General features: G+C 51.3%; 1 protein-coding gene across 3 annotated transcripts in view; it reads left to right on the top strand.

Moving 5' to 3' along the window:
• Positions 1-2,753: 2,753 nt before the first annotated feature.
• MAEA (macrophage erythroblast attacher, E3 ubiquitin ligase) overlaps positions 2,754-23,791 on the top strand; it is a 34,717-nt gene continuing 13,679 nt past the window's right edge. For all 3 annotated transcript variants that reach the window (XR_015725609.1, XM_045774756.2, XM_045774755.2), the window contains exons 1-2: positions 2,754-2,885; positions 22,140-22,322. Coding sequence is in view for 2 of the 3 variants with exons in the window: in XM_045774756.2 (XP_045630712.1) it covers positions 2,817-2,885; positions 22,140-22,322 (252 nt within the window). In the remaining variant the exon portion in view is untranslated. The remainder of the gene's footprint in view (positions 2,886-22,139; positions 22,323-23,791) is intronic.

The following is a 23,791-nucleotide window of genomic DNA, read 5'->3' as shown; positions in this document are numbered from 1 at the left end:
TGTGATTAGATCTGTGATCAATCACAGCTGGTCACAACCCTTTTTAACCTTTAAAGGGTTTAAAAAGCGTTTTAAAAAATTCGAGGGTGGTGCATTTTTCTTTCTTTTTTCTTCAAATTACTGCCTTTTTATTTCCCACTAAGCTCCCTACTGTTCAGTATTCCCTGAGGTTTTTTAAAAAAAGATTATTTTAATTCAATTAATTCACATATAGTGTATTAGTTTCAGAGGTAGAGGTCAGTGATTCATCAGTTGCATATAACACCAGTGCTCACTCCATCACGGGCCCTCTTTAATGTCTATCACCCAGTTATCCCACCCCCACCCCCCACCCCTTCAGCAACCCTCAGTTTGTTTCCTATGATGAAGAGTCTCTTATGGTTTGTCTCCTTCTCTGATTTCGTCGTTTTATTTTTCACTCTCTGCCCCTATATTCCTCTGTTTTGATTCTTAAATTCCACATATGACTGAAATCATATGATAATTGTCTTTCTCTGATTGACTTGTTTAGCGTTAATACCCTCTAGTTCCATCCATGTCATTGCAAATGGCAAGATTTCATATCTTTTGATGGCTGAGTAATAGTCCATTGTGTATATATATACACCACATCTTTATCCATTCATCTGTCAATGGACATCAGGGCTTTTCCATATTTGGGCTGTTATGGTCATTGCTGCTAAAACATTGGGGTGCAAGTGCCCCTTTGGATCACTACATTTGTATCTTTGGGGTAAATACCCAGTAGTGCAATTGCTGGGTCGTAGGGTAGCTGTATTTTTAACTTTTTGAGGAAGCTCCACACTGTTTTCCAGAGTGGCTGCACCAGCTTGCATTCCCACCAGCAGTGTAAGAGGGTTCCCCTTTCTCCACATCTTTACCAGCATCTGTCGGTTCCCGACTTGTTAATTTTAGCCACTCTGTCCAGTGTAAAGTGGGATCTCACTGTGGTTCTGATTTGTATTTCCCTGATGCCGAGTGATATGGAGCATTTTTTCATGTGTCAGCCGTTTGTGCATCTTCTTTGGAGAAATGTCTGCTCATGTCTTCTCCCCATTTTTTTTTAAGATTTTATTTATTTATTTATTTATTTGACACAGAGAGACAGCCAGTGAGAGAGGGAACACAAGAAGGGGGAGTGGGAGAGGAAGAAGCAGGCTCCCAGCAGAGGAGCCCAATGTGGGGCTCCATCCCAAGATCCCAGGATCATGCCCTGAGCTAAAGGCAAAAGCTTAACGACTGAGCCATCCAGGTGCCCCTTCTCCCCATTTCTTGACTGGATTATTTGTTCTTTGGGTGTTGAGTTTGATAAGTTCTTTACAGATTTGGGATGTTAGCCCTTTATCTGATAAGACATTTGCAATATCTTCTCCCATAGAATGGTGCATTTTTCTACTCTTACACCAATTTCTTTTTTAAAAAAAGATTTATTTGTTTGAGAGAGAGAAAGAGAGTGTGCGCACTTTTGTGCAAGTTGGGGAAGGGGCGGAGGGAGAGAAAGAATCCCAAGCAGACTCCCTGCTGAGTGCAGAGCCCAGAGCCCCATGCAGGGCTAAATGCCACAATCCTGAGATCAGGACCTGAGCCGAAACCAAGAGTCCCGCACTTAACGGACTGAGCCAGCCAGGCACCCGTAGTTCCTTACACCAATTTCATTCCCAATGTTTCCTGAGAGGCATGCACCATACCCAGGAATCTAGCTTCCTCCTCCTCACTTTCACACTTCAGAAATCGGCATGGACACGTTGCGTCTATTCACCAACGGGGAGAAGGCTTGGTTAGTATTGAGCTGTAAGCACCTTCTAATTATCCTGTTGAATTCACTCATGCTGATGCAACTGGGTACAAGGAACTTGGCCTGATCCAGGACAGGAAGCTGATTGTCACCCCAGTATGGTTCTCTCATCACCTGCATGGCATGCGGGGCTGAGCAGATGTGGGGGGCAGAGAGTCTAGGGCGGCCCCCCTTGTTGCGTCTTAGGTTTTTTTCAACACTACTTTTAAGTTTTAACAAGTTGTTTCAGGAATAAGCGTGAAACACGAGAAATGGTTTAATTTGAAAGTCTTCTCCTAATTAATGACATCTAATTTCATTTCTATTTAAAAAGGGGACTAAGAGGGTAAGTTATTTTGAAAGGGTAGACTGTGAAATGGTTGCAAAGGAACCGGAGTACCGTGCTGGATGCTGGCCCCGTGCCATCGGTGGGGAGCGCACACTTTCCTGACAATCAGTGCTAACAGCTCCGCCTTTCCTTTCCGATAGGAAACCCGAGGTTCTGCCTCGGTCTCCAGCACCTGCTACGCGGCCGGGATGCAGCCCAGGGGGCAGTAGGTGGCTGACATCCAGGTGGCTTGCAGCCGTCTCGGCCACGACCCCAGGGGCCACCCACGACGGCCACTATTAGAGGGACCGCCTCTCGGGAGCCCAGGCGCCCCCACAGCCGCATCCCTCGCCAATCCTCAGCCTCCCTGCTCCTAGGGGCGCGCGGCACCAGACGCCGGCACTGGCCGGAGCGTCCCGCCGAGAGCTCGTCCTTCCCCGCCGCGAGTTCAAGGAGGAAACCGCCCAGCCGGGCTTCCCGCTAATTGGCTGAACGAGAGGAAGGCCAGAGATGATTGGTCGGGCCGGACGCCTCTCCGCGCGCACGCCGCGGCCGCGCCTTCTTCCGCCGCCGCTGTCTGATGGGCGGACGCGATTGGAACAAACGCGTCGGCCCGCCCCTTCGCGCCCCGCCCCCGCCGGGGGGCGCTACGTCACTACCCGGCGTGCCGCGCGCGGCGCTTCCCCCACCCGTTAATGTTTTGGCCGATTCAAGATGGCGGTGCAGGAGTCAGCTGCTCAGCTCTCCATGACCCTGAAGGTGCAGGAGTACCCGACCCTCAAGGTGGGGTCTGCGGGCCGGGCAAGCGGCCGCGCTTGGCTGGTGCCCGCGGACCGCGGGGGGTCGGAGGGGAGGGAGGAGGAGCAGGATGGGGGCCGGGGCGCGGCCTGGGGCACCGGGCGGGGTCTGGGGGGGTCTGCGGGGCCGGGCTTCCGGGGTCTGGGGGGCTCTGCGGAGCCAGGCTCCGGGGTTCCCCGGGGTCTGAGGATCGGCAGGGCCGCGCTCCCCAGGGTCCGAGGGTCTGCAGGGCCGGGTTCTCCAAGGTCTGGGGGTCTGCAGGGTCGGCCTCCCCGGGGTGTGGGGGGCCTGTGAGGCCTGCCCCCGGGCTTCCCGGCGGTGGCGGGGTCTGGGGGGCCGAGCTTTCTGGGATCTGGGGTCCTTCAGGCCGGGCGGGTGTGGCGTGGGGCCGTCCATTGCCTGCCCGGCCTTCGAGGACTTCGTGGCAGGGAGTGGAGCGCGTCTGTCTGGCGCCCCTCTTCGCCCTCCGGAGCCCGATTGTGGCCCCTTCGTCCTTTAAAAAACAAAAAAACAAAATCAAACAAAAAAAAACCCCGTGAACTGCCCCAGTGACATTTTGCGGTAGGCAGGCTGGTGACTTTGGGGGCTGGGATTGAGGCCGGGATTTCCAGGGTGTGGGGTCGCGGGCGCCCTGCAAGAGTGCCCGACGGCTGGTGGCCAGGTGTCCTCCTGGAAGCCTAACGTCAGAAGGTGTTGATGTGTTGGCTTCCCGTCTCTAATTAGGGAACCTGTAAAGAGAGACCTGACGACCTGATGGGAACCCATCTTGTGGGGCGTCACCAAACCTGAAATACAGCCCTTTGCCGCTCGGTTGCCAGTTGCGTGACCTTGGATGGCCACTTAGCCCAGTCGCCTTCCCTGAGCATGAAGTCCCTGTGTCTGGTAGGAGGGGCCGCACTTGCTCCTTACCTAGTTGGCAGAGGATTTGATGGTGAAGAGCGAAGCACCTGGAAACAAGTTTCTTGGGAGATCAAGGTCATAACATTCCCAGGAGAACCGTGGCTGGGCGTTTGTGATTCTGAACTCCTTCCTTGAGAGGCCAGGTAGCTTTTCTTTCCTCCTGGAAGACCCGCGCGTCCCTGTCCACCTCAGGGGTGACGGGGTGGTGGGTGCAGTGTGGCGGGTTCAAATACTGCCCCGTTGTGTGCATCACTGACGGAGAGGCCTCAGGCAGGGTACTTACCTGCTCTGAGATTGCTGAGTTCTGTCACATGTAGGTAATGATAGCACCAGGGCCACTCCAGGTGAATCGAGGGGTTCCAGGCTGCCGGGAGTGGTGCTGGCACAGTCGTTACTACTCAAGTCGTACTGCCCTGTGCACTCCTCGCCCGAAAGCAGAAGCGAGGCTTTGTTGCTTTTCGTTGACTGGCAGTGGAGCAGTGCTGTTTCTCCACACCTTATTTGATCAGGGAGGATAGGGGAGTGCTGCCGACTGTGCCAGATGCCTGTTGTCTGGGCCTTTTCAGGATTAGTTGGTGGGTATTTTTGTATTCAATTCCTTGAAGACCCTGTGGCTCAGAGAAACCATGACATCATTCCACCTGAGGCCCCCAACAAAACATTTGGGTTGATGTTTATCCCTCCTCTCCCCACTAAATAAATAAATAAATAAATAAAATAAACAAGGCATTTGTGGGGAGCAGTTAATTGTTGGTCTGTTGTCTCACTCAGCCTACCCCCAGGCCTGATGTTGGAACTGACAGAACTGTGGCAGTTTGTCATGTTTGGGACTGGCTGGTGAGTGTGGACAATACTGGACAGGAAGGGATTTCCCCTCCAAGTTCTCTTCTGTGGTTTCATAATCCTGATTGTGATTGATTTCCAGAGTTACTAAATAGCCTTTGATTAAAAAATAATTCTGATATTTATGCAGGTAAAGAAACATTACAGCGTCATTTCAAGTGAGCTTGCCCAGTTAAAAGGACTTTTATTTCTGCTTTAGAATGATTTAAATGAATTTTTGAAATCAGAGAAGCTACTTCCACCATTTTCCCTCACAAATTGTCTGGATCACCTATAATCCATTAACACGTGTCATTGTTGAGAGTTGACATTTTTTTCTAGATGTTTTCAGAAGTGATTCCTAGTGGATAATGACGAAGTTTCCCTGGGAAACTAGGGACCCTTGACTTAGGAGTGTAAGTTAGTACAGAATTCCCCAGAACACTTAGGAGCTGTTCTGGTCACTGTCTTGAGCACGGTCCAGATGCAGGTGCCTCAGGGCGGCAGGGGCACCGTGCAGACAGCAGGGAGAGGGGATTGAGGGCCGAGGGGCTGGAGTTCTGAAAGGTGTATGCTGTGCTGCTCTGTTTCAAAGGCACACTGTCCTGCAGGGTAACAGGAGCCGAGTCCTCGTTGCTCTCTTGACGGGCAGTTCCTCCTCGGACACGATGAAGGTTCCTTGCTATTCAGAGGATTGGCAAATCCGGGCAGGCTCCTCACAGCCCCAGGGCTGGGGGGGGGGCTCCTGGGTACCTGTGGGCACTGGTCTTACTTTCTTGCACCGCGGGAAGAGAATGGCATGGCCGTGACATGTTGCCTGCGTGCACTGAGCTGGACACCCTCTCCTCACTGAGCCCTCAGTCCAGGGGCGTGGTGGGCCAGCACAGGCCTCTCAGTGGCCTGTGGACCTTCGGGCTGGGTGATTCTTTGTAGTGGGGGTTGTGCATTATAGGGTGTTTATCAGCACCCCTGGCTTCTTCCCACCCCCAGAATGTCTCCAGACATTGCCAGATGTGCCCTGGGGAGGCAAAATCGCCCTGGGGAGAACCATTGCACTGGATTTTGCTTTGTGGACCTTGTTTTTACGTTCTTACAACAGCAGGGAGAGTGGGGTTCGTGGGACACACCTTTGTGTTCTGGGCCCAGCTGTGAATCTTTATCTGTGAGCACATTGAACTGGAGACCCTGTTTTAATTATGCTTTTAAAAGTGTTCTCTTGGGATGCCTGGGTGGCTCAGTCAACGAAGCATCTGCCTTCGGCTCAGGTCATGATCCCAGGGTCCTGGGATCCAGCCCCATGTGGGGCTCTCTGCTTAGCAGGGACTCTGCTTCTCCCTCTGCCTGCCTCTCCCCTGCTCGTGTGCTCGCTCTCGCTCACTCTCTCTCTCTCTCAAATAAATAAATAAAATCTTCAAAAAAAAAGTGTTCTTTTATATAAGTAACTCATGTTTACTTTCCAAATTATTCTGCTCATCACCCTGTTAATATCTTGTTATATTGACTTCTGTTTTTTCCCCTCAGAGAGCTGAAGTAAAATAATATTTTAGAGACCTTCTCTACCACTACCCAAATCAGGTGGTGGCCCTCACAGCCCAGGAGAAAGGGTCTGGCATTGGTCCCTGGGAGACCTGGCTCTGGACCCTCGACTCCTCACCTTGAGTCTCACCTGTACCTCTCCGTGCTCATGGGGGCTTCTTCTTGGTCCTCCCAGCCTGACAGCTCAGTCCTCCATCCCAGCTGCCCTCTCTTCTTCACGCGTGACAGGCCAGGGTGGGGGTGGGGGGGCACGGGGCATTGCTCCCAGCTGGGTCTGTGGGCGTATTCTCCTGTGTCTCTGAATTCTCTACAGGACTGTTGAAATGTTCTGCTTTTAATTTGGTGACAGTCTTGTTGACCAAATACTGGTGTGCAATTTCAAAGCCTGGGTTTGTGCCTGTTGTAGAAAGTCTGGGTGCCAATTATATGCCTAAAGTTATAACTTTTCCAGCTTGGTCTTGGCTGGATTTAGGGGATCATGTGTTCTCAAGTTTGAGAAATAGTGGTAAGCATGAGCGTTTGGTCTTAAGAGACAAAATCGTAAGTGTGCTGAGTCCGAGAGGGTGGCAGCAGACTGGGTCCTAACTTCTTTTTACTTTAGATTTTTTGGGTTACAGAGTGAGCCATTCTCTCTCTCTCAGAGCTGGTTGTATCACTGAAAGACGCTGACTGTCTCTCTGGCTTGGGGCAGGCATCTGAGCATGGTGTCCGTCCTCTTCTCAGGCTCCAACCTTGTCAGACCTCCAGTGCACTGTCTGCTCTTACCGGAAAGAGCCTCAAACTGCCTTTGCCTTCCAGAATCCTACCAAAGCTAGAGCGCAGTTGAAATGCTTTCTTCTTACCCTTTGCATTCTCCTGATCTTCTGCTCTTGTCTCTCGTGCCACTGCTCAGATACTTGGCCACAGACGAGACACTGGGGTGGGATGGGCCTTTGGGGAGAGATACGGGTCCACATCACGGTGGGTGCCCTGCTAGCTGCAGGCCGTTTGTGTTATTTTAAACAAGCTTCATGCCGGGAAAGGAAGGGTTTCCCAGTGCACCATTCTCTGTAGCAGTGGGGTAAGCTAGAGCCAGTGCAAACCTCAGCCCCAGGCAAGCAGCTTCAGCAGTGGGCAGGGGTGGCTGTGCCACAGACGCTTAGCCTTAGGTCTGAAGGTGGGGCTCATTGCTGCTTCTCCCTCATAGAGCTGAGGTGCCAGACCCCGAAGGCCTCGTGTTCCTTTGGCCTGTGCTCCTTGCTGCTCTTGAAGAACGTCTGAACGCTCGCCGGGCACTGCCAGGGGCACTGGGGTGTCACAAAGAAAAAGACAAGTGAGGTCCCCGTCCTGGTGCCACTAGGCTTGGCAGGAGGAAGGCGTTAAACAAGTGGGCGCAAACATTTCTGATCCTCGAACGAGTTGAGTCGGACACACATGGGGGCACTGGGAGGGCTAGGGGCCCACAGGGGGCACGATGGTCTTCAGTGGGCAACCAGGGCCCTTGCACTCTGGGGGAAAGCTCTGTGGACTGTGTTGAAGTCTTGGTGCACCTTAGCACCATCGGCACACGGTCCCGTTGGAGCCATAGGGCTCAGGATGTTCCCAGAGCCACACAGAAGTTGTGACAGTGGGGCCCTGAGGGCCTGGACCTCACCACGGACCGTGTGTGCAGGTCAGCGGGAGTGGGGAGCAGGCTGGGAGGCAGCCGGCTGCTGTGAGCGCGTGACTCCCTGAGTGCGGCCGCTCCGCACTCTTCTTGGGGCTGTAGACGGAGTGGGGCCGTGCGGTGCCGGAACATGGCTGAGCATGGTCTGCCAGTGGCGCCTGTCGGTCTTTTTGGGTGTGCGTTGTTCTAGAGTCTTTATCCTTGAGGACCATTAGTTTGAAAGCTTTCTGAGAAAAAGATTTATTCACTGTTACAGTGACAACTAAGTGATAGAAACTAGGTATTATTAAAAAGTTTAACAACCCAACTATTCAGCTGTATGTGTCTGATGGAGAAGAATTCCCATGTGTGCTAACGGTCTCGCTGACCATCACCTCCTGACTGCGGACCCCGCGTACTGCACAGCCCCCGCTTCCTGCACGCTCCTCCTAGCCCCCGTGGCCCCAGCCTGGCCTCCTTACCCACTCTCACTCATGACAGCTAGCACCATCCTGCAGCCTGCCCGTACCTTGTTAGGGGCTGCCCCACCAGGGGTCAGCTGCTCGGAGCTTGCCCCTTCTTGCCTGCAGCTCCGGCACTTACCTCTTTTCCCTCTTACCTCAGTTTCCCCTCTTCGCTGGGTTCCATCAGCATGCACGTGGCTCCTATTGCCCCATATCCTCCTCCAGCTGCTGTCTCCTCTTCCCGCCCCCTCCTCCTGTGTGTCTTTCCCGGTTCAAGTCAGTTTTGCCGCTAACACTCCGCGAAAACATGTTTGTCAAGGTCACAGTCAACTTGACGCTGCTAAGTGGCCAGTCACAGGGCATTCGCCTCCTTCACTTGGCCCCCCGGTGCTGTTCTCTTGCTTCCTCACAGTTAGTCTTCTACAGACGCCTTTGCCGTTACTATGCATCCTCCAGCCTGGGGGTCGTTGAGGCTTCCATGGCGGCAGCCGGCCCTGGAGAGGCTTCTGTGCTCTGGTCTCCAACTGCTGCTTCCAGCCAGGCCCCACCCTGAACTCCCACCAGGATCATTGGCTACCTGCTGGGTCTCCTCACACGTCTGAGCAGGACACGGATGATACCGCATGCAAAACTGGGCAACGCCTGATCTTGGGCTCCTTGGCACCCAGCCAGCCCATCCCAAGTGAAGACAGTATCCTCCTGCCCCTTGTGCAGGGTTTGTTAAAAACCCTGGGGGTGTTCCTGATGCCTGTGTTTCCTGCAGTCTTTCTGTGACCCGTGATCCCCTTGTTGGTCTGCATTGGCTGCAGGGCTCCAGTCCACTTGCGGGCAGCAAGAATGAGGGAGGGGAAAGGGAGGGTGCCAGCTCCCCCGTGGGGCCTCCCAGAAGTGCTGTTCAGCATTTATGCTTAAGCTCAGAGGCCGGAGCTTGTGGTTGGCTGTATCTAGCTTCAAAGGGACCTTACAAACACCAGCCTGGTGGTGGGCTGATTGCTGCCCTGGCCCTGAGTGCAGTTGGGGTTTGTGGCTCCTGCTGGGCTCTGTCCTTCCTCACGGCTTTAATCAGAGTCTGACACAGCTGCCTCCAGTCTGTCTGCTTGCTTTTCTGTCAGAGGCCCTCATTGCAGTACATGACCCTCTGGGCCGGAGGCTGTGTTTTGCTCCATCACGCCCTGGCTTTGGCCAGGCCTCCAGTGATCCTTGCGGTGTCTGGCGGTGAGCACCCACTGGTGGCCCCTGCTCCTTGAAACAGGGTCCTATTTGGCTTCCAGGTTTGCCACCCCGGCCAGGTTCCTCCCCAGCTCGCAGCCGCCCCCCCTCCTCAGTGTGACCGCTCGCGGTGCCGGTGATCTTGTGTGGCCTCATGTGCTCTGAGGACTCTGCATACCAGTGACTCCCATACGCTTAGCTCCCCAGTCCCAGAGCCCAGGATCCCGTAGCCTCACTTGGATCTCTGTTAGGTAGCTCAGCATATGTAGGTCTGAACTCCTTAACTTACCTGCCTCCTCCCCAGACCTAACTCCCTATCTTCCTTGTCTCAGGTTAAAGCCTTGACCCCTCTGTCCTCACAGCTTATGTCCATACGTCCTTCCGCGTCTTCCCTTCTTTCCTCCTGCCACCATGGCCGAAACCATCTCTGTGGGTTGAGGTAGCCTCCTGCCTAGTCCCAGCTCTGCCCGTGCCCAGCACAGCCGTCATATCGCTGTACCAGACAGTGCCGTTCTCCTGTCCTAGTCGCTCTCTGTTTAACTTGGGGTGCAGAGCAAGATTGTGAGAGTAGTTCTACAGGCCCTGTGGCTTGACCCCTGCCTCCTCCTCCCCATCTCCCTCCTCCAGCTCCTCCCCTTGGGCACTTAGCCATGGTGGTCTCCCTGCTGCCAGAAGATGTGCTGGCGTGGGGGCCTCAGAGCCTTTGCACTCGCTTACTCTGCCTGGAATCCTCTTCCTTCAGGTGTTCGTCTTTCTCATTCCCTCACCTGCTTGGATCTTTGCTCAGGTGTCACCCTCTCGGCGAGATCACCTTATTTAATCTGGGAGCCCTACCATCTCCCTCTTCTCTGTTTTTCTCCTTTGCTGTTACTGTCATACTGTATTTTGCTTCTTTGTTTCTAACCCTTGGGATTGTAAGCTTTGTGGAGAGCAGAGAGGAAGTATTTCTTCAGTTAACAAATGAACTATTAAGTATTATTTTGGCAGTTCTGTCCAAAGAAGCAAAAATTGAAACAGAAGTAAATGTAACTTTGGATGAGACATAATATGTTTATGTACCCAGAGAACACAAACTAATTGGAAAATTACTACAGTTAATGAGAAAGTTCAACACAATAGCTGGGCACATGAAAAATACACAAAAATCAGTCACTTTTCTGTGTCAGCAATAACCAGTGAAAGCACGTCGTGGGAAAATACCCATTCCCAGTAACCTAACAGCAGCAGAAGTAAAGTATCAGGGTGAGCTTTGCTGGACAGCGTGATGGACGCTAGAGGAGACGCAACATGGTTTCTCAGTAAAGGCCTAAAGGAAAACCAGCATCAGCACAGAGTGTCGTGTCTGTTTGAACACGCTAATGACTGAAGATACCGTCTGGCTTTTTTGTGCCAGGTCACATATCTCTTACTTGTAATCGGGGAGCACAGAGAAGGGCGGGGCTGTGCCTGATGCCAGAGGCAGGTGGGAACCTTGCTGCAGAACTGCTTCCAGTCACACGTTGTAGCTAAACAGCGAGGATGCCTGCTCCGCTAGCGTGCGGTATGCAAGTCAATACTGCTGTCCATTTGTGGCTGATGTGTTGTATTTGGTCAGTGAGCCCGTCCCAAGGGCTGGAGGGCACTTGACCACGTGCAGGCATGGCCCTGATACCCCCCCGCCCCCGCCGGTGTTGGTGGCCGGTGCTGTGCTGCCTTGTGTGTGTGCTGGCTGACTCAGGATTTGCAGCTCGTACTGCTTTACTCATGTCTGCCTTTCTAAAACGGACCAGTGGCATGAGAAGATTTCTGTATGTACCCAGCGGGTGGCCGATTAGACAGGCCTGCACTCAGAGAAGAGGGCGTGGAGGTGCTGACTGTGCTCTCCCCGCCTCAAGCTCTGTCAGCCATGCTGTGAAGTGAAAGGTCTTTCTCTTCATAGACCCCTGAAGCTGACCAGAAATGTTGTTTTTTTAAGAAGCCTGTTTGAAACTGGCTGAGCCTCCCTCAGGGTATGTGCTGTGCGTGGGGGAGAACCTCAGGGATGCAGGAAGCCACTGTGATTTGGAGGACTGTCCCATGCCATACACAGGAGCAGGAGGCAGAACTCTCCAGGACACAGACGTCTACTGCCACTCAGGGCTCAATCTGACACTTTAGGAGATGTTATTGTCTTCGTGATAAATAGTTAGAAACCTCTTCTGAGGGTTCTTCATTGTGAAAGATAAAAAGTCCCATGACATTGGGGAAATCCTTCCTTCCTGTGCTGGTTAAAATGGCTGAAAACATTATGATGACAAACTAAAATGCATTTCTTTGTCAGCAAATACTGTCAGAAAACCCACAGCAAACATTGGAGAAGGTTTGAAGAAACACATACTAGAGCAAATGACACAGTGTAGGAGGATTGCTATAGAGCTGGGGGAAAGTACAGATGTTTTGTACAAATCTTAACTTATGGCGTTTGCCAGATTCTGTTTCAATTATGAAAACAGGAAGGATTACTTTTTATGAGTCACTGAAGGGGAAAGATTTAGTGAAGGAAATATAATTTAACATCAGCTAACTAAACAGAAATCCTGTGATCTTAAAAGCTACAGTGCAATGAATTACGAAGGAAAAATTCAGTAGATTTGATTAATATGAATTTAAATCTTTGGTATGCTTAGATAAAATAGAACCAGAATTTAAAAGCAAATAACAATTTTTAAAGTCCCCCAAATGTGAACCATAAAGAGCTGATTCACATTGATAAGAAAAATGCAAGACCTCTTTTCCTTGTTGAGTGTTAGACAAGGAGCACAAAGGGAAAATGTGTTGGATTGAACCATGTAAAATTGCTATTTTGTGGGTTAAAAGACGATGGCTGAATAGAAAATGTAAATGTAAAGAAATTAAAAAAAAAAAAAACTTTCCATAAAGAAAAACCCAGGATCAAGTGGTTTCACTAGTGAATTCTGTTAAATGTTTAAAGAAGAAATAACACCGATCTTTAACGAGCTCTTCCAGAAAATAGAAGAGAAAGGAACATATCCCACCTCACTCTGTGTGGTCAGTACTACCCTGATACCAAAACCAGACACAGTATTCCCTGTGAATGAATATAAGTGTTAAAATCCTCAGCAGCACGCTAGCAAACTGTATCTGACAACATGTGAAAAGGATTATGTACTCTGAGTAAATGGGATCTTCCCCAGGAATGCAAGGTTGGTTCAACCTGCAGAAAGCAGTGTAACACACCACAACAGTACAAAGGACAAAAGCCACATGATCATCTGAACAGACACAGGAAAAAAAGGCACTTGACAGAACCCAATACTTTTTTATGATAAAAACACTCAACAAACTAGGAAAAGGAGAGAACTTCCTCAACCTGATAAAGAGCATCCATGCAAAAACCACAGCTAACATCATGCTTAGTGGTAAAAGACTGAAAACTTTTTTCCCCCTAGGACAAAGAGGCAAGGATGTCCATTCTGGCCACTTCTAATTCAGCATTGTCCTGGAGATTGTAATCAGGGCAGTTAGGCAAGAAAAAGAAATAACAGGCATTCAGATGGGAAAGGAAGAAACAAAACTCAGTTTGCAGATGAAATGACCTCGTATATGAAAAGCCCTAAGGAATGTACACACACACTGTATTAGAACTAGTTCTAACGTGTATAATCTAGTTCAGCCATGTTGCAGGATACAAGATAAGTACATAAAAATAAGTTGTACTTATATACTTTAGATACGAACAATCAAAAAGGAATGAAGAAAACAATTTTACTTAAAATAGCATGAAAAATAATGAAATAGGAATAAGACTTCACTGTTAAGATAGCAATAAATTGATCTATAGGTTCAATCCAGTCCATATCAAAACACTAGCTGGCTCTTCTGCAGAAATTGAGAAGCTGATCCTGAAATTCATATGGAAATGCAGGGGATCCAGAATAGTCAAAACGGTCATGTGAGACCACTCAGGCTGTGATAACAAAATACCAGAGACTAGAGTGACTCAAACAACAGATCCTTATTTCTTACAGTTCTGGGGGCTGGCAGGTCCAAGATCAAGGTGCCATCAGAGTTGGTTCCTGGTGACCCTCTTTTTGGTTTGCAGATGACTGCCTTCTCGCTGTGTGCTCACATGAGAGAATGGGCATGCTGGTCTTTTCCTCTTATGAGGACGTTGATCCCATTATGGAGTTGCCACACTTGTGACCTCATCTAAACCTAAGTATGTTTCAGACGCCCCCATCTCCAGATACCATCACATTGGGGACTAAGGCTTCAACGTAGGAATTTTGTGGGGGACCCAAACATTCAGCCAATAAAAATCTTGATAAAGAACAAAGTTGTAGGGCTCACATTTCCCGGTTTCAAAACATTACAAATTACACTTTCTGATTGCTGGTAAAAAGGCTAAAGGTAGATCAGTGGGCTAGAACTGAGAGTCCAGACATAAGCCCACACATAAGTCCAGACAATAAGCCCATACCCTCAATAAGGGTGCCAGGACAGTTACATAGGGAAGGGAGAGGCTTTTCAACGAGTGTTTCCAAGACAACTGGAAAGAAGTTGAATCCTTCTCTCAAGCTGTATATAAGCATTAAGTCAAAATGGATCAAAGAGTTAAATGTAAAAGCTAGGGTTCTTAGATACAACACCTGAAGCACTGGAAACCAAAACAAAATTGCAGGTTGGACTTCAAAAGTGAAAAGCTTGTGCTTCCAAGGACAGAATGGAGAGAAATGTTTGCATGTCACGTTTGGTAAGAATCTGGTAGTATCCAGAATCTACTAAGAGTTCTTACAGTTCAATAATGTAAAGACAACCCAATTTAAAAGGAGCAAATTATTTGAGTAGACTTTTCCAGAGAAGATATAGAAATGGCTAATAAGCATTGAGAAGATACTCAGCATTATTAATAAGTCAAGATGGAAAGTAGCCCGTGTTAGATGAGGATGTGGAGAAACCGAAGTCGTCCTATAGTGCTGGGGTGTGTAAAATGGCAAAGACGCTGTGGAAAGCAGTCCGGCAGTTGTTTAAAAAGTTCAACATAGAGTGGCCAGCAGTTCCATTCGTAGGTAGAGCCCCCAAAGAAGTGGAAAGGAGTCCACGTGAAAACCCGTGCAGGACTTTTTGTAGCCTTGTTCATAATAGCCAAAACCGCGGGAGCAGTCAAAATGGCCACCAACGTATGAATGCGTAAGGAAGCGTACATTTGTGCGACAGAATACTGTTCTTCGGCCATAAAAAGGAACGAAATGCACGTTACATCATGACTGAACCATGAAAACATCATGCTAAGTTAAAGCCAGACAGAAGGCCACAGAATGTATGATTCCATGTGTACGGAATGTCTGCGATGGGCTGGTCCACACAGGCAGGAAGTAGATTATGGGTGGTTGGTTGCCTGACTTCCATAGGTTGGGAATTCTCTTTGGGGTGATGAAATGTTCTGGAAGCATTTCGTGGTGATAGTTGTACAACCTTGAGATAATATTAAAAACTGAATTGTACACTTTTAAGAGGGTGAGTTTTATGGTGTCTGAGTTAAATCTCAATTAAAAATTGGTAAAATGATGGCCTATCAGCATTTTTGTAGGATTCAACTTAATAGACAATTAAAGAGCACTCATGCAGGGGTGCCTGGGTGGCTCAGTCGGTTGAGTACCTGACTTGATGACAGCTTAGGTCTGGAGCACAGGGTTGTGAGTTCAAGCCCCGTATGGAGCCTACATAAGAAAGAAAGAAAAAAACATTCATGCACAGTGCTGGCCGACCTTGGGAGGGTATCCATGACCTGCGACTGCACATGTGCACTTCAGGATAGATCTGCAGAATTCGAGTAGCCAGGTCAAAGGTTAGATGCGGTTTTGATAACTGCTGTCAAATTCCCCTCCCCTCCACACGCTCCCTGCCAGCCGTGTATGGGGTCCAAGTTGCCCCCAAACCTCACCATGGGTTTTCTGTAGCTACCCTGTCCAGTACAACAGCCCTGGGCCCCACATGGCTGTTGAGTGCTTGAAATGTTGCTGGTCCAAATATGTGCTCTGAGTATAAAATAAAATTTAGCACAAAGAGAAAAAATAATGTAAAATGTCTAATAAATGAAATATTGGGGGGGTGTTGGATTAAATAAAAGCACACTGAAGTCAGTTTCATTGCATTCTTCTTAATGTGGCTGCTAGAAGACTTAAAACTTTGTGCGTGGGGCACCTGGGTGGCGCAGTTGTCAAGCGTCTGCCTTCGGCTCAGGGCGTGATCCCAGCGTTCTGGGATCGAGCCCCACGTCAGGCTCTCCTGCTGTGAACCTGCTTCTTCCTCTCCCACTCCCCCTGCTTGTGTTCCCTCTCGCTGGCTGTCTCTCTCTGTCGAATAAATAAATTAAAACAAACAAACAAACACGTTGTTCGTGTGCCGCTCGTGGTTCTTTGGAGCAGCCCTGCTCTGTGGCTTTCTCCTTTCCGTTTCCTTTTGGTCCACTTACGCTCCGGTTATCTTTGCGTGGCCATCCAGATTCACAGCAAGTACTGATTTGTGGACTTACTCTCCCCATCTTTGTTCTCTGTCTCCTGTGCTTTGTGTGTCTTTTTTCGTTTCCTTCTTGGTAGAGTGATAAGGTTTTCTTTGTTCCATGTAATTTCCTCTTGTGGTTCGGCAGGCTCACAGCCACACTCGGGTTGTGACAGATGAGAAAGGTCTCCAGACATTGTTTCCAAGGGTCCCCTGGGGAGTAGTCTCCCTGGTGGAGAACCACTCCTCCCGCTGGTGTGCTGGTGTTCGAATGTCCCGTAAAGGGACCCCACGGCTGCACTGTGTGTCTTGCTTTTCCCCCTGCCTGTATCTGGGCATCATTGTGCGTCACCCCACATCAGCGGGCACAGTTTACCATCCCCATGGACGCATGTTGGCGATGGTTCCAATCTTGGGCTTTTACAAATAAAACTGAGCATTTGCGTACAGGTCTCTTTGCGGATACTCTGTGCTTGCCTCTCTTGGGATTGGCATTGCTGAGTGATGTGATACGTGTATGTTGACTCTGTTCCTGAGGGTCACCCGCAGCACTGCCAGCGATACCCTCCAGCGATATCCTCAGCCTGGCTGGCAGGTGCTGTGGACTCTTCCTAGCCTGCAGTCGTGTTCTGTCTTGGGCTGTCCGGAGAAACAGAACCATCCAGTAAGAGAGGGAGACACAGCAAGAGGGAACAGGGAATGGGGAGAGAGGTTGAGACTGACCGTACAGGATTGGCTTACAGGATTGTGGGGGCTGAAAAGATCTGCAGTGGGCAAGCAGGAGCCCCCAGACAGCTGACGAAAGTCTGCTTTACTCAGCCCGATTCAAACTCGATTCTCCAGACACACCCAGAGCCGCGTCTGACCCTGTGTCTGCACCCTGTGGCCCGATCAGCTTGACAACACATAGAGCTAACCCTCACGTGTCCTCTTGTGGCTTGAATTTGCATGTTTCTGACTAATGATGTTATGTGGCTTTATTATTAGTCTTTTGTATATCTTCTTTTGTGACTTTTTGTTAAAACCCTTTGCCCGTTTTAAAAACGGGATTGTCATCTTGGTCTTGCGTTATAAGTTCTAAATACGTTCTAGATAAAGCCCTTTGTCCTGTTCACACACACTGAATGTTTCTCCTCGTCTGGGGCTTGCCTTAAACAATTGTCCTTCAAAGAGCAGAAGTTTTAGTTTGATAAGGTGTAATTAATTAATTCTTCTTTTATAGTTAGTGCGTTCTGTATCCCTGTGAGAGATCTTTGCCTATCTGAAGGTTGTGAGGGTTTTCTCCTGTGTTCCCATCTAGAATTCTATAGTTCTCGCTTTTACGTTTGGGTCCGCGATCACTTAAGAATTTTCGCCAACCGCGTGAGGTCCGGGTTGAGGTCTTCCCTGTCCCGTGTGGCTGTCCAGTTCTGCGCCATTGTCGCGGAGCTGGCCCTCTCTGCCCTGGGTTGCTGGGCTCCTTGGGTGGGGGTCCGTTTCTGGGCTGTCTGTCCTCTGCCGCTCTGGGGGGTGGCTGCACCAGGGTCCCGCTGTCTTGTTTGCCGTAGCTTCCTGGTAGCTGCTGAAATCAGACAGCGATGCGGTGGGTTATCAGTGTCATGGGACTGTTTTGTATTGTGGGGAGCAGCATGAGACTAGCCACCGTCCTCACCTGTAAGTGTGCAGCAGTTAGCCACATGCACGCTTCAGCCTGCACAGCTGAAACCATGTATGCGTTTGTCTTCGTCAGTTCAAAGTGCGGTTGACTGGGTACAAACAACAGAAAGCTCTTCTCCCGAGTCGTGGAGGCCAGAGGCTGGGATGAGCGTGCGGGGTGGTCTGGTTCTGGGGAGGGTCTCTTCCGGCTTGCCGACGGCCGTCTTCTCCCATGTCACGTGTGGTGAAGACAGCGAGCGGTGCTTTTTAGAAGGATGCTGATTCCAGTCAGGAGGGCCGCACCCTTGTAACCCAGTCACCTCCCAAGGCTCCATCTCCATATGCCATCCCGTTGGGGGTCGTATTTTTGTGTGTGCATGATGGGGGTGGGGACACATTCAGTCTGTTGCATCATTAACCCCTCCCGTTTTCCCCGGCCCCCGGCAGCCGCCGTCCTTGGCTCTGTGTCTGATCGACCGTACAGTTCAGCCTTTCTGTGACTGGCTGTTTCACTTCCATGTGTCCTACACATTCATCCGTGTTGCACCATGTGGTAGGATTTCCTTCTTTGCACGGCCGAATAGTATTCCACTGGGTGGATACACCACATTTTGGTAGTCTGTCCATCCGTCCGTCTGTCCACCCGTCCGTGGACACTCGGGTGCTTCCCTATCTTAGCGGCCGTGCGTAACGCGGCCGTGAACACGGGGGTGCCGGCGTCTCCTCGAGACCCTGCTCTCTGTTCTTCGGGGAACCTACCCAGATGTGGAACTGCGGGCCGTGGGCTCATTCAGTGCTTCGTTTTTGGAGGACCCTCCACACTGTTTTCCACGCGGCTGCGCCATCTTACGCGCCCCCCCCCCGCCCCACGGCGCACTGGGTTCCAGTTTCCCCACGTCCTCGCCAAGGCTCGTCGGTCTCTGCTCCTGTGAGAGCAGCCGTCCTGCGTGCCGTGAGGTGGGCTCTGCCCGGGGCTTAGACCTGCGTTGCCCTGAGGCTGGGTGATGCTCCCCACCTTTCCGTGTGCGGCTCGGCCGCGGTGTGTCTTCTGGGGAGAAATGTCTGCTCAGGTCCTCTGCCCACGTTGGGTTGGGTGTTCGTGTCCTTGCTGTGGAGCCCTAGTCCCCCCTGCCCCGGTACCAGACCCTCGTCCGCCGTGCGCTCTGCCCGGGTGCCCTCCCCTTGCTGGGCTGTGCTCTCACTGTAGATGGCTTCTTTCGCTTTGCACAAGTTTTAAGTTTGATGTAATCCCATTTGTCTGCTTCTGGTTTTGTTGTCTGTGCATTCAAGACTACATTTCAATATTTGCCTCTTATTTTGGAATTCTTTCAAAGTCTCTTGGACTTAGAGTCACCTTATCCGTGTTCCTTAGGCTGCAGATTGGTTTCTTTCCTTCTGGTTTGACTGTATTATTTACTGCTTTTTTCCTCACTGCTCTTTGCTGTATCTTATTTCCTCTCATTGATTTTGTTGTTTGTCTCACTGAGGACTCTCCGAGTAATTTTCCTCCAGAAAAGGGTTGTGGGCGCTAACCTTGGCAGTCCGTGCACGTCTGGAAGTATCTTCATCTTGCCCTTCTTCTGGAATGAGAGTTTGGCTTCGTTCAGGATCTTCAGCATTTCTGAAATTCCATTCCTTCATTTGGCAAAAGCCCTTTTGGAAGAAGCCTGTGAAGGAGCTGTTGGTGACTGAGAGCAGGGGATAGTTGGGGAAAGGCAGGGGAGGACAGGACCCCAGGCTGGGTGCCCTGTGGGCAGAACGCTGGCAGCTTTCCAGGGCCAGCCGCCTGGTGTCCTCGGGACGGAAGCTGGCACAGGAAGCTGCTCAGTGCTCCCTTGACGTAAATTCTGGGAGCTCCTGGGGGGAGGGGTTTCGCTGTGGGCCAGACCGGTGGGGGGCACAGGACACGTGGGAGTGCGGGCCGCAGAAGGTGAGGTCCTGACAGCTCAGCGCTGTGGAGCTTGTAAGCAGGTGTGGGGCTGGAGCACTGAGGGCAGGTTGTGAGTCCTTGGGTGGGAGGAGAGGCCACAATGTGGGCCATTTGGGGGGCTGACTCAGGTCCAGGGGAAGACTCAGGCCATGTGCGAAGAGCACAGTGGAGCTCACAGCCTCCCAGAAGTGTACGAAATTCTGACTTAGTTTCTTTTATCAAAAGATAGAGGAGGGGCACCTGGGTGGCTCAGTCGTTAAGCGTCTCCCTTCGGCTCAGGGCGTGATCCCAGAATCCTGAGATTGAGCCCCACATCAGGCTCCTCCGCTGGGAGCCTGCTTCTCCCTCTCCCACTGCCCCTGCTTGTGTTCCCTCTCTCGCTGGCTGGCTCTCTCTCTTTGTCAAATAAATAAATAAAATCTTAAAAAAAAAAAAAGAGTTAACGTTGACTTTAAGCTTACAGTATAAATTGTTGGTCCTGGATGTTGATGACGGACTAAAGGTGAATGTTAGAGCATGGCCTGCTTCCTTTTTGGATAAAAGTTAGCAGTGGAGACTCCAAGCCTGCGGTGCTTGCTTCAGGGTCTCCTTTTGCCTTCCCTTCGGTTGTAGGGTGGGCCTCAGGCCGGGCGTCGTGAGTAGAAGGCAGGACCTGAGACTCCTGGGAGTCCTGTGCTGGCGTCCCCTGAGCTGGGATGTGTTGACCACAGGGGAGCTGCTGACTCTTAGCACGGCGGTGTCCAGCGTGTGTAACGGCGCTGTCCTGCTGCTCACCTGCCTTTCCAGCAGCCTGGAGCCAGGGATGTCCCCGTCACCTGGCGTGTGCTCGGGCGGACGGTGTGTGCGGCTGTGTGGCTTTTTCTCTTCCTGTATTATGGTTGTTTTGATTGTATTTATTGAAATGTAATTTTAACATCTGAATCTGAGAGTAAAACTTTGAAGCTTTTGTTATCAGGCATCGTGGGATTTGTTTCAGTTCACTTTCCAGTAATTCTGCTACTGTGTTTTATGAAAGCGTCAACCAGGTCAAATTGGAAACGAACGCCTGTCCTGGCACAGACAGTTTGCAGGGCCCCTGGGGTGGGTGGGGGCTCTGAGCACAGCCCACGATTCTAAAAGGGAGGAAGCACGCGTCAGCGTCCCACCATCGCCCGGCCCCAGGGCCTCCGCCGAGAGCTCCTCTCCTCTTGTCTGGGAGGAGGCTAGCAAACGCATGCACCTAGCTCCCTATGCTGTGCTGTGTTATTATGAGGTGCGTTTGCCAAAACTGAGGCCCTTTCCTTTGGACGTGGAGGTCGGGGCTCGTGTCTGTGCCTGCTCGTGTCGCAGCTTCACCCTGGTCCACGCGCCACTGTGGAAGGCTCTTGAGGTACTGTGAAGCCAGGACAGGCCTGGTTAGGTCGTGGACCTGCGGTGCAGGTGACGTCGTATGGGTGTCGTGTGTGCTCTCTGCCGCTCTGTGTTAAGGACGGTCCTCTTGCTTCATCTAAGGACCCTCCTGTCTTGCTTGTGCTAGACCGTGGCATGGTTGCAGGAAAGACTGTTAGACCCGCCTGCTAGGGATGAGCCCTCCCCGGGTGGTGTATGTGGTTTGTCTAATGGCATTCTGGCTCTTGAGCCAGTAAGACCCAAGGTGTGGACAGGGATGGTTACCCACTGCTACCGTGTCCCCAGGGCAGCTTGAGGGGGAGTGGCAGCTGGGGCAAGGACAGTACTGGACCCCTGGCTGGTCTTGGGGAAGTCCTGCTGCAGGGGCCCCTCGTTGGTGTCTAGGTCACCTTGGTGTCTGCTCCTGGGAATCCCGGGCTCCTCCCTGCCAAGCACACAGTTGGCGCCTAGCACCTGTTGGAGCTGGCAGTGCCCCCTGTGCTGCTGTGGGTGGAGTGTTCACTTAGTGTGGTGTGCAGCCGCAGTGCGGACTTCCACGGTGAACCGCTGGCCACCAGGTGTCCGAGCCATGCGAGCAGCACACGCTGAGCGGGGAGTGCTGGACCCACAGCCAGGAGAAGGGCCGGGAGGAGTGCTGGCAGCCACTCTCTCTGGAAGAGCAGAAGCGTAACAGCGACACGTCATCCTTCCTGGGTCTTTTATTTGTCAGTCTTGTGTAGGCAAAGGTGGTTTTGTCACTGGGGGCAAATAAGCATTGTCTGATTGAGATGAGCTAAACGTGCACCTGTAGTTTCCTGCTGGTGTGCTGCCGCCCCGACCTGTCCGTGTGTCCTCCACCTCGTCCTGCGCGACCGTCCCGGTGTCCCGTGTCTGCGGTGCCCTCCGGGCCCATCACAGGCCGCTGCAGGTGTTCACATCGGGTGGATCTTGTTGTGGTCGTCTCCTTAAACTGGATGAACTTTGGGATGATTTTGTCATTGTGTCCTTAACGGTTTTTTGGAAAGAAGGAGCTGTGCTGCCTCTGAATTTGGGGACAGTATGCGTCTTCACATTAGTGCCCTCATCCAGGAACACAAATGACCCTCCGTTCACACAGGCCTTTTGTGGGCCTCAGTCAGGTTTTAGAGTAGATGTGTCTTTAGAGCGCTAGAAGCCTAGAACTTCTGTCTGACGAAACGCCATGTGGGGGGTCTGGGTGTCCCGCACATGGGACCGCTGCTGCTCACACACCAGTTACCGTTCTTCTCCAGGTGCCCTATGAAACACTGAATAAACGCTTTCGGGCTGCTCAGAAAAACATTGACCGAGAGACGAGCCACGTCACCATGGTGGTGGCTGAGCTGGAGAAAACCTTGAGCAGCTGCCCCGCGGTGGACTCCGTGGTCAGCCTTCTGGATGGTGTGGTGGAGAAGCTCAGTGTCCTCAAGAGGAAGGTCAGTGTGGCATGTGGACCGTCCTGCCCGCCTGCCCACGCGTGGCTGTAGTGAGGGTCCAGCGACCTAGCCTTAACCGTGTAGCCGGGACGTCCCAGAAAGGGGCTGTCTTTTGTGAGAGCTGGAACGCGGCCGAGACCAGGCAGCCCTGAGGTGGGGAGGTGGGCCCTCACGGCAGAGTGCGGGAGAGGCGAGCCCTCCGTGCTGTCTGTGCCCTGCAGCCTCTGCGGGGTGACAGGCTGGCTCCCAGCCCCGTGCTCCTGTTCCTGCAGGGCTGGGTTGTCCTTGCTCCAGAGTGTCCCAAGCACAGATGGGAGGCAGGTGATTTATTATTTTTTAGAATTTCACCTCAAAGCTTCATGTAGGGCTTCTCGCTACTGTGCCCACTGAACAACCCAAAGAACGCAGCAAGATATTTTAAAACCTCTTACTGAATGTATCAAAGGGCTCATGAGACAAAGTTTATCACCAGAATTGGAGGGCAGGGGCCAAGGGGAGAGAAGGGCGGGACCCACGGCTGCCTTGCTGGCCAGTGCCCAGGGCCAGCTGGGGGCCGGGGGAGGCCAGGGCTGGTGGTGGGACCTGGTGGCAGTGCATGTCCGGTGGGGGTGCCCCAGGAGTGGACTTGCTGCACAGAGCGTCATAGCCTGTCCTGGAACACCCAGGGGAGCCAGGTCCCTCCTCTTGAGCCTGGTGGGAGTGGTCCCAGCTCGTGGTGCCTCCAGGTGCCAGGCACACTACATGCACTTCTCGGGGGAGAACACCATCCGTCAGAGCGGCAGAAACAACAGACACTGCACAGATTTCAGACGTAGAGACTATCAGGGACCAGACTTGACTGTGTCTGAAGATTAAACAGACACTGAGAATATTTGCAGAAGATGTAGAGTATAAAGTGTGTTTGAGAGTTTAAAATACAGGAAATAAAACTTCAAGAAATTAGAAGTATAAAAACTGAAATGAAAAACTCAAATGTAGGGGGCCTGGGTGGAGCAGTCGTTAGGTGTCTGCCTTCAGCTCAGGGCGTGATCCCAGAGTCCTGGGATCGAGCCCCACATCAGGCTCCTCTGCTGGGAGCCTGCTTCTTCCTCTCCCACTCCCCCTGCTTGTGTTCCCTCTCTCGCTGGCTGTCTCTCTCTCTCTATCAAATAAATAAATAAAATCTTTAAAAAAAAAAAAAAAGAAAGGAAAACTCAAATGTAAATGTTTGCTTATAACACCCTTTTTAACATTTAACAATCAAACAAAGCTAAAGAGAGAATTTATGAGCTGGAAGGTAGCTGTGAGGAAATTATTGAGAAGTTCTAGCAGCACACAGAACTAAAAACACAGAACTATGTAAGAGGGTGGGAAGCCTCAGAGACTAGAGCAGAGACCGTGTTTGACCAAAGTCAAGAGAGGGCACAGGAAGAGTGGCCAAGGATCTCAGAACTGATGGAAGTTACCAGTTCAGAGCCCTAAATGGGCAA

Source organism: Ursus americanus, chromosome 8 (genome assembly GCF_024610735.1).
Source record: "Ursus americanus isolate L20-20 chromosome 8, mUrsAme1.1.p, whole genome shotgun sequence".
NCBI classification, from domain to species: Eukaryota; Metazoa; Chordata; class Mammalia; order Carnivora; family Ursidae; genus Ursus; species Ursus americanus.
Note: the sequence above shows the minus strand (reverse complement) of the source record. Positions and strands in the feature narration are given on the sequence as shown.